At 52.0% G+C, this 13,440-nt stretch overlaps 4 protein-coding genes and 1 non-coding gene across 5 annotated transcripts; 3 read left to right on the top strand and 2 right to left on the bottom strand.

Moving 5' to 3' along the window:
• Nucleotides 1-1,075: 1,075 nt before the first annotated feature.
• EJ05DRAFT_t74 lies at nucleotides 1,076-1,166 on the top strand. Its single transcript has one exon. It is a non-coding gene; the product is annotated as a tRNA-Glu (tRNA).
• A 278-nt stretch (nucleotides 1,167-1,444) lies between these two features.
• On the top strand, nucleotides 1,445-2,750 carry EJ05DRAFT_469852 (Allantoicase). The gene is made up of 2 exons (XM_033742920.1): nucleotides 1,445-1,629; nucleotides 1,693-2,750. The coding sequence occupies exons 1-2, from the start codon at nucleotides 1,530-1,532 to the stop codon at nucleotides 2,661-2,663; spliced, it is 1,071 nt and encodes a 356-aa protein (XP_033596098.1). The 5' UTR covers nucleotides 1,445-1,529; the 3' UTR covers nucleotides 2,664-2,750.
• A 606-nt stretch (nucleotides 2,751-3,356) lies between these two features.
• On the top strand, nucleotides 3,357-5,332 carry EJ05DRAFT_166919 (uncharacterized protein). The gene has a single exon (XM_033739469.1). The coding sequence runs from the start codon at nucleotides 3,555-3,557 to the stop codon at nucleotides 5,079-5,081; it is 1,527 nt and encodes a 508-aa protein (XP_033596097.1). The 5' UTR covers nucleotides 3,357-3,554; the 3' UTR covers nucleotides 5,082-5,332.
• Nucleotides 5,333-5,557: 225 nt separating this feature from the next.
• Nucleotides 5,558-6,943, bottom strand: EJ05DRAFT_489833 (uncharacterized protein; the record flags this gene model as incomplete). The annotated part of the gene is made up of 1 exon (XM_033745823.1): nucleotides 5,558-6,943. One exon carries the CDS (start codon nucleotides 6,941-6,943, stop codon nucleotides 5,558-5,560), a length of 1,386 nt encoding a protein of 461 aa, XP_033596096.1.
• Nucleotides 6,944-10,191: 3,248 nt separating this feature from the next.
• Nucleotides 10,192-13,254, bottom strand: EJ05DRAFT_166851 (Cullin-domain-containing protein). Its single transcript, XM_033739468.1, has 4 exons — nucleotides 12,903-13,254; nucleotides 12,425-12,796; nucleotides 10,476-12,367; nucleotides 10,192-10,407 (listed from the first exon to the last, which is right to left on the bottom strand). Exons 1-4 carry the CDS (start codon nucleotides 12,951-12,953, stop codon nucleotides 10,233-10,235), a joined length of 2,490 nt encoding a protein of 829 aa, XP_033596095.1. The 5' UTR covers nucleotides 12,954-13,254; the 3' UTR covers nucleotides 10,192-10,232.
• Nucleotides 13,255-13,440: the final 186 nt, after the last annotated feature.

Genomic DNA, 13,440 nt, shown 5'->3' with positions numbered 1-13,440 from the left:
TTAGTATAGTATCTAATATCATCGGCCCCTTTTCTTTCTTTGTGCCTTGCTCCTTCATAATAGTTTTCTATTCAGCGAACTCGAACGTCTCGATGCCTGGTAGCGCGGTCATATTATCGATGGTAGCAACGAAGTTGTCATTGGACATATCAATGAATGATCTGCAGAGGTCCGCTTGCGTTATGGATACGCCTATCGAGTTAGCATGACCCTAATCTACTACGGTAAGCCTTACTAAAAAGTAACTGTGCGGCCTCCATCGCATTACCAAGCTCTTTAATAGAACTAGCGAGTGTTGTAAGTGCTTCTTGTATTCCCCCTGATGTTGTCTAAGCCCTCCTTAGGAGGTCTTGCTAGCTACCTATTGAGGTACGCTATTGTTCTCTTTGAAAGTTGGTAATAGTATAATCTTACTCGTATTTGTTAGTATGAAGATTTATTTATTAGCTAAGACATACTCTCGATTGAGTTTTGGATTGGGTTTTGAATGCCATTGGAGTCATTTACTCGCTGCTACCTCATAGAAGAGTGAAGTACGCTATCCTGGCGTACCGTAAAGGGACTTGGATATTTTACTAGCTAACTACCACGCCGCATGAACATGCCAGAACCTGGATCCTGATTATAGACTGCCAATTAGGCGATAAGTAGATGGCCAACAGTTGCCATCGTACGCTGCACGGTTGGTATGGTAGGGAAGAAGCTAATAGCATGCACTCTCCAAAGCGCGACAGCCGTAGAGTTCAATTCCACACAAGCGCTGCAGACGCTGGCATGGGCTGCGATTTAGCTCGGTGTTCCCAAACTAGATCTTATCTAGTACTAGGCTTGTATATATGGACCGTTGGTAGTTAAACTAGTTAGATAATTACGTTAATCACGGTAAATTCTACTAAAGTTCCTATAGGACACCACGTAGAGAGTTACGTGTCGTTAGCTTTGTTATAGCAGCTATTATAATAGTTCTTTACTTAAATTATTCTAATTTATATAATTAAGGTTACAGATTAGGCCCATGTGTAAAATAGTATAGACATAGATTATATTGAAAAATACTAAAACTCTTCTAAGCATTTCCGAATTGGTGTAGTGGCTAACATCGCTGTCTCTCATTGGGTCTCCCAAGAAGTACACAGCAGCCAGGGGTTCGATTCCCCTATTCGGAATTTCCTTTTTGAATTTACATGCTCGACCTTCTTTTTGAACTTTTGGTCGGAAAACTTGAACATCAGATCACTCGCAGATACTAGCAGGAATCCGGGCTCAAAGCTCGAAGGCAAATTAGTTCCCAGAGATAACAATCATGTCCTAGAGACGTTGGACGCAGTATAGTGCACAGCCTTTTAGAAGGCTTTTTAGTGCTGCTGATTTCAGGAGCTAGTCAGCCCTACGCGGGGGTTGGGTCGCCGCCTGCCCCGCCATGACAGGGACAATCAAACGCCGACATTCACAAGAGCTATTCAGAAGGCGCCGTCTTCCTCGAGACTTTTCCATGCTTCTAGCTGTACATCCATCAATCGTCGCACAACATGGAGATCCAAGCAATTGTTTCCGAGCCCATAGGTGAAGGCGACGTTACAGTAGTCGCACCCGAGAAGATCCAAGAGACGTTTGGCTCGACTAGTATAGGTAACTCAATCTCCAAGAATGACACGCACGAGTAGAGACTTGCTGAGACATCGACACTGTCAGACCTCATCTCCAAGCCACTAGGCTCCCGTATCCTCTCCTTTTCTGATGAATGGTTTGCTGCGGCCGAGAACCTTACGACTTCGACACCGCCTGTACGCAAGCCAGGAGTGTTCACGCATGCAGGCGCTTGGTACGATGGTTGGGAGACGAGGCGTCACAACACCGAACCCTTCGATTGGGTAGTCATAAGACTGGGCGTTGCCAGCGGGAAGGTCAAAGGCGTGGAGATAGACACGGCATTCTTCAACGGGAACCACGCCCCTGAAATCGCGGTCGAGGGCTGCTTCAGCAATGATGACGCAAAGGTCAGTGATAAGAGCTTCGCGGGCTGGGAGACGATACTTGAAAAGCAGGAGTGCGGGCCGAGCCAGCGACACGCATGGCTGTTGAGCAAGATTACGGAGAAGGCATACACACACGTCAGACTGCTGATGTATCCTGATGGGGGCATTGCACGTTTCAAGCTGTTCGGAGTGGCGCTGCCGGTGTTCCCGCAGGATGTTGACGCGGTATTCGACCTTGCTGCGACTGTGAATGGTGGAGTCGCTGTCAGCTGCTCGGATCAACACTTTGGCACGAAAGACAATTTGCTCCTGCCAGGGCGAGGCATGGATATGGGTGATGGCTGGGAGACCAAGCGCACGAGGGGTCCACATATTGATTGGGCAATTATCAGACTGGGAACTACGGGGGAGATCGAGCGGATTGTTATTGACACTGCTCATTTCCGTGGTAACTTCCCGCAGAAGGTGCAGGTGTTTGCTGGGAGGTTTGACAAGGATCCTGATGCAGATGATGGTGCATGGCAGGAGGTTTTGTCGCCACAGAAAGCAGGGCCAGATCGCGAGCACGAGTATGGATCACAAGAGCTGAGCAATGCACAGGGACAGACGTACTCACATGTCAAACTGGTCATTATTCCTGACGGAGGTGTGAAGAGAATCAGGGTGTTTGGGAGAAGAAGATCTTGATACTCTTGGTATTAGTCATTACAATCTGAATTCCTCGTGATTGAGTATCATCCTTGGCGCAAACTCTCTTCTAGTATTTCAAACCTGATGACTGTTGCTTGTACAGTAGTACTATGCATCAATCAAATAACTTCGTGTCGTCAAGTTCATGCTTCGACCAGTGTAGAGTGCCGTTCCAAAGATCATACTGTGTCTACGCAGCCATGTTCTTCCAAGACTTCGCAGAGAGCAATATCTCCTATTCATAGATATATCCAGGCACATCCATATATAATGGGCTTCCGGTTCAGTCGCGGGTGTTGCATTTTCCTGAACCTGACATTGTAAGGATTCTCTATGCAGCTCGAAACCCCTGTCTACGACGGAATTATAGGTCGCTACAATCATCTTGCCCTGGATCGTGTGATATTTGTGGTCGAGCAATTGCCCGGAGCCCTGCTGTACGGATTTGACCGACAGCGTGTCGAAAAAAGGAGAGTATACTATCATAAATATATCACCACTGACCGTTGTGTCGAGCACTTGCATCGATATTGAATACAGCACGGCAATGATGGATGGCTTCAACCGAGGCGAAAGACAGCGAATGAACGCAGGAAGAAATCAGACTGAAGCGGCCACAGTATTGCATCCGAACTTGCTCTTGCTCTTGCACCTGTTGATGCGTCGACATATATATCGAACGGGAATCCCATACAGACCAAGACATGACTAGCCTAGCTTACTCTCCCGAAGTCGTCCTACACCATGCCAAGAGTAGATATAGTTCCGACCCGCTTTTATAGGTAGACGCGCGAAGATATAGCGCGATCCTGTAGCCTACGACTACCACTTTACATAAAACGCAATCTACCACCTCTCTCCCACGTCAGCAGCAGCATCATCACAAAAATGACATCCCCAATCCCCTCACCACCCCCTCCGCCCAAACCACAATCCTCCTTCCCCCTCCCCCTCGAGCTCACCACTCTCATCTTCACACACGTCAGACAGCCAAGCCGCGCACACATCCCACGCCGCAAATACTACAAGTCCAACGGGCCGCGATACAGCCTTCACGACACCGCCTCGATCCAGAACCTCCGCCTCGTGTGCAAGACGTTTGCAGATGCGGGGGCGCCACTGCTGCTCGAGCGGGTGTGCATTGCGTCGGAAAGGGCGCCGCTGGACCGGCTGCGCAGGCTGTGCGACGAGCATCCGCTTGTGGCGAGGGGAGTGCGCACGCTCGTGTATGATGCTGCGTCGTACGGGTTCTGCAATGCGTGGCTTGATCCGCTGCATCGCGCGAAGCGGAGCCTTGAGAACAGTAACGACGACGAAAACGAGTGCTGCAGCTACTGCGCGATCATCAAGGAACTATACATCCCCTCCAAGCAAACAGACACCTTCTTCAAGCCCATGGCCCAAGAGCGCGAACTCATCCGCGCCCAAGCCCACGACGCCCTCGTCCTCCTCCAAACCGCCCTCCCTGCCCTCCCGCGCCTCTCCAAGATCATCTTCTGGTCCTACGCGGAAGATCACCGCTGGAAGCCCGACCTCTGCGGGCCCCAACTGCCCAGCAGACACAAGCACTTTGCCAACCTCCCCATCGGCTTCGCGCGCGAGGGCATCGACTGCCTCGACTTCCGGCCGCTGTTCAACCTCTTTGCCGCGCTGGCATCATGCACACCAAACAACATCCGCACTCTAGACCTCCACATGCACATCTCCTTTCTCGCCGCCGCACAGCGCGTGCCCGCGCGCTTCGCCGCACTCTGCGCCTCCTTTGCTCAGGTGCGCGACCTCAAGCTCGCACTCGCGACAAGCACCGACGCACCAGGCGAATATCACGACGGCGCGATCCACGCCCCTTATCCAAGCTCGCAGACACAGCTCCGCGCCCTGCTAGCCACGGGCCTCCTCGGCCGCCTCATCGGCTCATGCGCCGCGCTCGAGCGCCTCAAACTCAACCTCTCGGACAGCGGGATGCGGCGGGACCGGAGCGGCGGAGATACAACGACGACGACAAACTATGCGCTGCCCCTGACGGCGTACGTTGGCAGCGGCACGGAGAAATGGCCCGATCTGGCGTATTTGTACCTTGGCTCGCTTGACCTGACGTCGGACGAGCTGTGCCGGTTTCTTGTGCGGCACCGGCGCATCACGGAGCTGGACCTGGATCGGATTACGCTGCGGGAGGGCTCGTGGGCGCCCGTCAGCGTGCTTGCGTTTCGACTGCTGCGGTATCGGAAGGTGAAGCAGCACCAGCTCAGGCAGTGCGATACGACGAGGTCCGGGTTTGCTGGCTTAGCGGCCGAGTATGAGCAGGCGTTGGGCATGGGGTTTGATGAGTATAGGCATGTGGCGGATAATCTGGTGTGGTGGGAGGACATGTCAAGCACGCATGGCGGGCATGATGTGGATGATACGGAGTGGTAAAGGGCTGTTGGCCACATGGCTTGTATGTATGATACACAAATGTAGTGGAAAGGTGCTACCATGACTGAGAGGACCGTCAGCAAGGGCTACGAGTATCGTGGAGATGTAGGCTTGCATTCAATTCGCAACATCACGAGCAAGGTCACACGAGGAAGCAAAATCAACGAGAGTAAAAGACAAGTCGATAGACAATGTTCAACATTTGACTTGGACATACTGCGCTCTGCACCAGTCTATGATCGAACCCAAGCCGTTTCGCAGCCCACGCAATGCGCTGATGACAACACAATCCCAAAGGCAGAGCACTCGACGAAACCCCGTTCGCTAAAGCGACTCTTGCCAGTGTTAAATAAGTATAGACACGAAGTATAAAGAGGAATTCATTCACCGTAGGGGACGACGGTGCCCGTCCGGGTGAGACAGAGAGGCACCACATCTACCCAGACGATATCGATTCATGACAAGTTTAAAAAGAATCATGCAGAGCCATAAACGGCGCCAATGGTGCTCGCGGCAGTTCCGGTAACGAGCTGGCGTGCACCAGTGCCGGCCATGAAGTAGGCATATCGCTCCACGTAGTCCTGGCTGTCCAACCACGGGAGGACGGTCTTGAGGAAGCCGCTGATCTGGTCATCAGAACCATCATTGGTACCAAACTCGGTAAGCCAGATTGGCTTGCCGTTGCAAGCCTCGGTGGCCTTTTGCATGTGGCTCTTGAAGTAGTCAATGTTCTGGTAGGAGTCGTACCAGTGCACCGGGCAAAAGTCGATTTGGCAGTCGGAGCACTCCTTCATGAAGCTGGCCAGCCAGGTCAGGCCCATGTTTCCACCTCCGTTGGTCACGGATGGAGCACCTAGACGGAGACCCTTGCCGTAGTATTGTTGGAAGTAGGTACGGTAGTTCTTGGCAGCGTCAGCGGGCGACATGTTGGCTTGAGACGTCAGGTCAGGCTCGTTGAAGGCCATGAGGTGCTTTGAGCCAGAGGCAATGGCAGCGTCGGCAAAGCCCTTCCAGGTGGAGGTAAAGTCGGACTTCATACCCCACATGGTTGGGACGTACTCGAAGGCGGAGTCAAGGTTGCGGGGAGTAGCCTCCCAGTTGTAGGCCCAAGAGACCTTTGCGTTGTCCTTGAAGCATGTCGTAAGAGAAGCATCGTTGTAGGCGAGACCACGCTTGCCACCCTTGGGGGAGCTACCAGCTGTGGGGGCGGGCTTGTAACCTTCCTCGGTGGAGCTGCTGGGGGCTGGCTGCTGGACAACGCTGGACACTGGGGCCGGAGCTGGGGCCGGAGCTGGAGCTGGAGTCGGGGAAGGAGTGGCCTCTGGCGCGTGAGATTCGGGCGGGGCGGCAGATGACTCGGGAGCATAGGTGGCAAAGGACGGGGCAGCAACTGGACTCTGGGCGACAGAAGGTTCAGCAGGAGCGGACGGAGCAGCGGGAGGAGCAGGCGCGGGAGTGTTGGCGGATCCAGCCGTGACAGTGACGGTGACCTGTTGCTTGACAGTTGAAGTGACGACAGCTCCACACTGTTGACTGCCTTGACTGGCATAGCCGCCCGGATTGGCACCAGAATCGCTGCCAGCACCACCAGTAGCCTCGGCGTCAACACTTTGCTCCTGAGTGGGGGTGGGGGTTTGCTCAGGGGCACTGGGAGAGTGCGGCCTGGTCAGGGTGATGAATTGGGTGATGTATGAGGTGCTTGTGATGTAGGTGGTGGGCTCGACTGTAGAGTGATCACCGCCATAGCCACCAGTGGGCATGACAGCCGTGGTGTTGCCAGCTGGGTATTTTGGGTGCCGGGCATCGAACGGAACGGCGAGAGCGGAAGAGAGCAGGGCGAGAAGAGCGAGCTTGGTCGACATGATTGGTAGATTGGATAACTGACTTTTTTGCGTAAATCGTTTCTGATCGGGTCGTAAACGTGGAAGATGGTCAATTGGCGGTGGATATGCAACAGAGGGCGGGGATGAGCAACTTTCGAAGTGCTTTCTTAAGGATAGTGGCCTTCCAGGGCAAAAGAAACGAGGAATGGCAAAGGTGGGCAAAGCTCGAAAGAGAGTGTGTGGATCGATTGAGTGATAAAAAAAGAAGGACTGTACTCCGAAGAGTGATTGAAAAGAGAGCAAGGTGCCAAAGAGCACGACCTGAGCGATGCGATAGCAAGAGGGGGAAGAGAGGGAGAGAAAGGTGGAAGAGAAAGAAAAGGAAGAGGAGAGAGGGGAGAGAATATAGTAGAGATGACGGGAGTTGTGGGTTGCGGCGGTGCGGCAGTACTGGGGGGGCAACGCAGCCAATGAGAGGGCGCCGGATGGATGTCGACCTTGCCACAGCTGGCACCTGCCCTGTATTCGTCATGCAGACCCAGCCAGGAAGTCACGACGGACGCGTAGGATGAAACACAGGGACGGCCGTGCTTTGTATGTCAAAGTCTGTCAGGATCGGTATTGCAGCCAATCAACGGGCGACAATGGCGTGTAAGGTGGTCTAGCATCAGGTACGCGAGCCTCCTGCCGTCTGGGGCTGCAGAATCGCCCGGCGATATGCAAGCATCCCCCCCCGATAGGCGACTTGATAGGCGACTTTGATAGGCACCGCAGCTCTCCACGCCCTTTGAGGTCCCGATCGGAAATGAATACTGGACTTGCCATGCCTCGCTCTCCCTGTGCTGCCACACGACACGACACGACACGATACAATGAACAATTCAACATAACACAAGCATTCTTCCGCCTCGTGTCTGCTGTTTGTTCCCTAGCGTTGTCACGCGTAGTTCTGATCGCACAGCGCCGATTCACGATATTCACATTCTCGACGAGTAGACATATCTGCTGACTGCATCAACACATTGCATGCAAAAAAAAGTAAGTTATTATTATAAGACATGGAGACATACCGTCAGTAGGATGCGCCACCGTTTCAACTCTACCTTGACATTGTCATTAACATTCATCACCTCCACGACTAATTACCATACTGTGCTTTGTCTAATTAATAATACTACATGAAGACTTTTGCATCGCAGAGCCTTCTTACTGAGCGCCGCCGCCATCGCGTCCATTGGAACCGTAGTTAGTATTTAATAGCTACCACGGCTCCACCCACATCTTATTCTCCACTCCTGCTAGTGGGGCACTTGCTCTTATGTATACAGTCTGCTGGAGTCCAAGAACCTGAAACCCGTCTTATTAATTACCTTTCTTCGTCTTCTTCTTTCCCGTCGTGGCTGAAACCGACATCACTGAACTCATTATTTGTTAGCTAGCATAGCCCTTGCTGAGTATTCTTCGTTATACACACATCATCATCATCCATCCATCCCGTCTTCGCCGTTTGTCAAACAAACCACTACATTCTCGTCCCCGCCCGTACTCGCTTAATTACTTACACCAAGCAGTCCTTCAAACAAACAAAAAAGCTGAGTACTACAGTACTTACTCCATGCATGCATGCATGCATACACACAGCAGATCGACACAAACCTCGTGCGAGCCCATTCTCAAGTGCTGCTTGACCGGTCCTTCGCTGCACAGGGCAGGGCAGGGCAAGCATAATTTAAGGTACAAAACGATTGTAATTACCTGGTAACAATCAATCCACCTATCCATTCCATCCATCCACCCATCCGGGTCCGCCGCCAAAGGAACGCGTGAAACACACCACTACTAAAATTACCCAAAGTCACCCAGCACCTGGCATCCAGCAAATTAAATGAAATTAGGTACCTAATTACCAGGCCCTGGACGAACCTTCTCCATACTACCATCTAGATAGACTGTCTAGATCGTCTAGACTGCTTGTCCGGTCTGCGCGCAAACAGTCAACAAATCTACCTATCCATCTGCTTCTCTAGGTAGTCTCATAGAGACATCATCCTGCGCACCTTCCTTCCTTTCCACCTCTTCATCCTTCCTTCCATTTCCCCATTTCTCCCATCCACCCTTCCTTCCTTCCTTCCCTCTATACCTTAAATGTACATCCCGCACAATGACCCCCACATACCACATACCACACCACACCACACCATACAACTACTACATCATATACCACCCTCCAATCCCCGTCTCCTTCCGTATTCGTACCACATGAACACACAAGACACACAAGACACACAAGACACACACACACACCCGACAGACAGACAGGCCACCGAGATTACGCCGTGTAACAAGCGCTCGCTGGCGATAGCACTTCCGTGCCTTCGGTATCGCCAGATAAGTAATTAGCACTAATTACATATACGAGCTACGAGAGGACGGGAGATGAGATGAGCTTGCTTTTCGTTTGTTCGTTTGTCTGATTGTATGGCTGTCTGAATATCTGACTGACTGTCTGAATATCTGACTGACTCCTCCGTGCATACTTGGCTGGCTTCTGGCTTTGTACATACATACATACATGTCGTACATGCACACGCCCACGCCCACGTGTGCAAGAGGGGAAACCAAAAACAAAGATAAAGGAGCTCAAAACCAACTCTCGACAGACCTCATACATACTGCGTAGTGCGTAGTGCGTAGTGCGTAGGTAGGCAGGCAGGCAGACAGCAATGCATGCATCATTGCCCCCCTCCCCAACAAATCATGTCGTATATATTGGTATAGTATAGATAGTAGTATATATATATCTTTACCAAAACCTCAATCTGAACCTGCCTGTAGTAGCAGAGCGCCTACCATCTGGATATGCCCGCCCTATCATCATCATTCATCGCCATCAACCACCTTTCATTTCTCCACCCATCCATCCATCCATACACGCCGCAATTCAACCCTCGTCCGCTCAATGTGACACAGATTGCAAGCGGTACCAAACAATGTCAACCAACGCCCCCTCCCAAAAAAAAAAAAATTTCCTACTCCGAAAATGCAAGTTCAAGATCTGAACTCCCCTTCCTCTCTCCACTGCTGCTCAGCTTCATTTCTTGCTGTAGCATGCATGCGAGGAATCAAATAACCAAAAACAAAACAGACAAGAAACGCTCAAAACCGAAAAATGAAACGTTGAAGAAGAAAAGAAAACTAACAAATGCTAAGCAAAATGCATTGAGATTTTTATGGGGCAGTTTATAGCAAACCCTGCCTCCCAATCCTCCCACAAACCCTTTTACCATTGTCGATTACTAACCCACCATGCCCACCACCTCTCGGACTCTCAGGCCAGGTAGCGGTACGCAGGCAGGTCCTGGCCGTCCAGCCGCTCCAGATACTCGCGCTCAATCAGACTCTCGACGCGCTTCTTGATCATCGCCACCTCGGGCTTGAACTGGGCGGCCATCTGGCTGAGCACCTCGGCGATGAGCTGTTGGTGGCTGAGCTCCTTGCGCTGTCTGCCACGACACAACAATGTTAGCTACTACTAGATACCAAAATTATGGGAAAGAGGACGTCGACTCACTTCATGATGCGCACAATCGCGGCCTCAATGACAAACCCCCGCGACGCTTCATTCTTCTGCTCCGTCTCGCGCCGCTCCCGCTCGTTCTCGACCTTGTTGCCGGCCATGACGACGCCGACTTTAACTTTGACAAAGGGGCTCTTGAAGCCCTCGTTGAAGCAGAAGTGGTCTGTCGGCTTGACGTCGCGGCTCATCGGCTCCTTGACCAGGATGCGCGTCTTGGGCGAGACGGCGAGCGACTGCAGCGTTCTGACAAGGTCGGCCTTGGGGATGTTTGTCTCGGCGTGGATGGTCTCAAAGGAGAGCCTCTGGTCGGCGGGCAGGTCGTTGAAGAGCAGGAGCACGACCATGGCGTAGGTGGAGACGTTGAGCTCGTGCTTCCGCTCCTTGTAGCCCTCCTTTGTCTGCACTTTTGGGAATATTGCTTTGATGTCTGCCGTGCCCATGTTTGATAGCCACGTCAGCTGTCTGCCCGAATGCTTTTCCGAGTAGAATCGTTCAAAGTTTTGCCGCACTCGCTCGATTGTTGGAGGGAATTTGCATTTCGATCTGCCCCCTGAATCGCTGTTCTCAATCGCACCACCCATAGACTCTAATGGCCAGGTCATGCTCGTGAGGACGGATATAGACAGGTCCACTCTGGTCGGGTCGGTTGCTCCCATATTGTGGATAAAGTTTTTGTAACCGCTGGTGAGCTCCTCGGAGATGGTCATGTCCTTGAACATAGCCTCCAGCTTGACCGTGAAGCTGTTTCCAAGCTCGATCTTCATGCGTGAGATCATCTGCTTCTCAACATCATTGCTAACAGACTTGTTCATGAGCAGACGGCGACACAAGTGCTTCTTGTAGTACCTCTCGAACATATCCTTGTCGAGCACGTATCGGAGTAGCGTGATAGCCTTGTCAAGCAGCTGGTCAATCTCAGCTTCCGACTTACCTTTGATGCCCTTCTTCATGTTCTCGTCGATAAACAGCGAAATGTACTCCGAACCTCGAGGAAATGTGGCTGAATTAATAAAGTCAGAGAAGCTCCGCGTAAGGGCTGTTTGCAGGTCTTGGTCTTGGTCAAATGATCGTTGCCAGATCAAGTCGTACTTGTCCTTCAGTTTAAGCACGTCGTCGACCCACGTCAGGGCTGCAACAGTCTGGTTGCTCCCAGACTTCTCGGCGGGCGCTCTACTAGACGATTCGCCGCCCTCACCTGCCTGGGCTGGTGCGGCAGATGCCTGTGAGGCCGCGATCGCGGCATTGTTGACTTCCATGCCAGCCTCCACAATCTTCTTCTGCAATGCCTTCTTCAATTCCCCCTTGCGTTTATCTATACGGCTTTCTAGCTCGTAGATGAGCTCAAGTTCATCAAACAAATCATTGTCTATCATATGTCGAACGCCGCTCGGCGACGCAATGATGTTACCGATCTGATTCTTGATAAGCTCATTCTCGACGACCCTGACAATCTTCTCCGTCGTCAAGTCAGAGAGCGTCGATCTGCACCGGTCTTGCTCCTCATTTATGCGTTTCCTCACAATGCGACAGTAGGCCCCGGCATCGGACTCGAAAAGCATGCGCTCGGCTTCGGACTTGTAGAACTCTCGACTCGTGTCTAGAAAGTGGGGCTCGAAAGCGTTCACGTAGAGTCTGTCCTCTTCCCGCTCCTGGTCCGTCACGTATAGTCCCTCAAGCATGTACACACATTGCCGTATCAGGCTCTTGTCGATAATCTCGCCCGATCTCTCCAGTTGTATTTGAAACAGAATGATGTCTGTGAGGTGTCGGAGGACGTTGACCGGGTCGTTCGGGTAGGCCGACTCTTCGAGCACGATCTTCCGGAACAGACCCATAGCCATCGAGAAGACCGTCGGGCATCTGTGATCTTTGCAAAACACACGATCCTACAACCGATGTCAGCCTTGTTCTCTGCGTCAGAAACGCCACGAAACAGCCCTTACCAAGTACATCAGCACGTCCGCAATCATACTCATAGACGTCATATAATCATTATACGTATTCTTCATGATCCTCAGAAACTCCTCCCCATATATCCGCTGCTCGTTCTCCGACCTGCCCGAGCTTGTCTGGAACTGTCCCGCGGCCAAGACTGCCCGTATCTCACCGAGTACTTCTGCTTTCAGCCAAACACTTTCTGATTCCTTTATGCCGTCGTAGAGCTGGATGCCCATCTTCTTCAGCACCAGGGTGTAGCCTTTGCGGTACAGCTGTTCGTAGGACAGCTTGGACGCGCATTTCTTGTGCACCTCGCCAAACGCATCGCGCAGTTCGGGCCACATCTGCTCGAAGCCGCCGGCATCGCCTTGGAGTCCCTGTGCGTAGAAGCGGATGTCAGTAAGAGTTCATGATAGTGGTAAGGTTAGGTCTGGGAAAGACGCGTGCTGTGTGTACTCGGTTGAGAACAGTGAAATGACATACCTTTCGGGGAGGCTTCACTCTATGCTTAGTCCGATTCGAGGTCAAAGACATGCTCGCAGCCTCAAAACGCCAAACGCAACACGTCCGGTTCTTTTCGCCAGTAGTCGACGGTGGTCCTCGGATTTCAGAGCCGAATCCTGGCTTTTGGCGCGCGGGCTCAACCTGATGAAATACGCGGGGGTTGGAGGATCGCGGGCTACGGCGCTATACTCCGACGTGTGTTGCTGGGTAGAGGAGGTAGGGCGGGCACGGAGTTGTGGAAAGGCGAGCAAGTCTCTGTCACGTCTCTAAAGCGTTCAGAATCGCTTTATGCAGAGAGAATCCCGAGGTTTCTGTGGGAACAAAGGGTGGGATTCTAGAGAATGCGGAATGGAATTCTGCTAGAACACACAGGCGGCCATCCACCCACGGACCCACTTTCCGGGACCCTGTCCTCAGACGTCACTGGATCTCCTTGCCCGAAAAGAAAAAATGTTCCAAGAGCCATCATTCATTCATTCATTCCATCCAACCTTCACACCAACACACTACTACCATG

Source organism: Pseudovirgaria hyperparasitica, assembly GCF_010093815.1.
Source record: "Pseudovirgaria hyperparasitica strain CBS 121739 unplaced genomic scaffold EJ05scaffold_19, whole genome shotgun sequence".
Taxonomy (NCBI): domain Eukaryota; kingdom Fungi; phylum Ascomycota; class Dothideomycetes; order Acrospermales; family Acrospermaceae; genus Pseudovirgaria; species Pseudovirgaria hyperparasitica.
This window is presented reverse-complemented; position numbering and strand designations above follow the sequence as displayed.

Coding starts and splice junctions, on each gene's coding strand:
- EJ05DRAFT_166919 (XM_033739469.1), top strand. CDS start 3,555: ATGACATCCCCAATCCCCTCACCACCCCCTCCGCCCAAACCACAATCC.
- EJ05DRAFT_469852 (XM_033742920.1), top strand. CDS start 1,530: ATGGAGATCCAAGCAATTGTTTCCGAGCCCATAGGTGAAGGCGACGTT. Junction 1,630..1,692: donor GTTTGGCTCGACTAGTATAG/GTAACTCAATCT, acceptor CGACACTGTCAG/ACCTCATCTCCAAGCCACTA.
- EJ05DRAFT_166851 (XM_033739468.1), bottom strand. CDS start 12,953: ATGTCTTTGACCTCGAATCGGACTAAGCATAGAGTGAAGCCTCCCCGA. Junction 12,368..12,424: donor CGGACGTGCTGATGTACTTG/GTAAGGGCTGTT, acceptor CATCGGTTGTAG/GATCGTGTGTTTTGCAAAGA. Junction 10,408..10,475: donor GCGATTGTGCGCATCATGAA/GTGAGTCGACGT, acceptor GTGTCGTGGCAG/ACAGCGCAAGGAGCTCAGCC.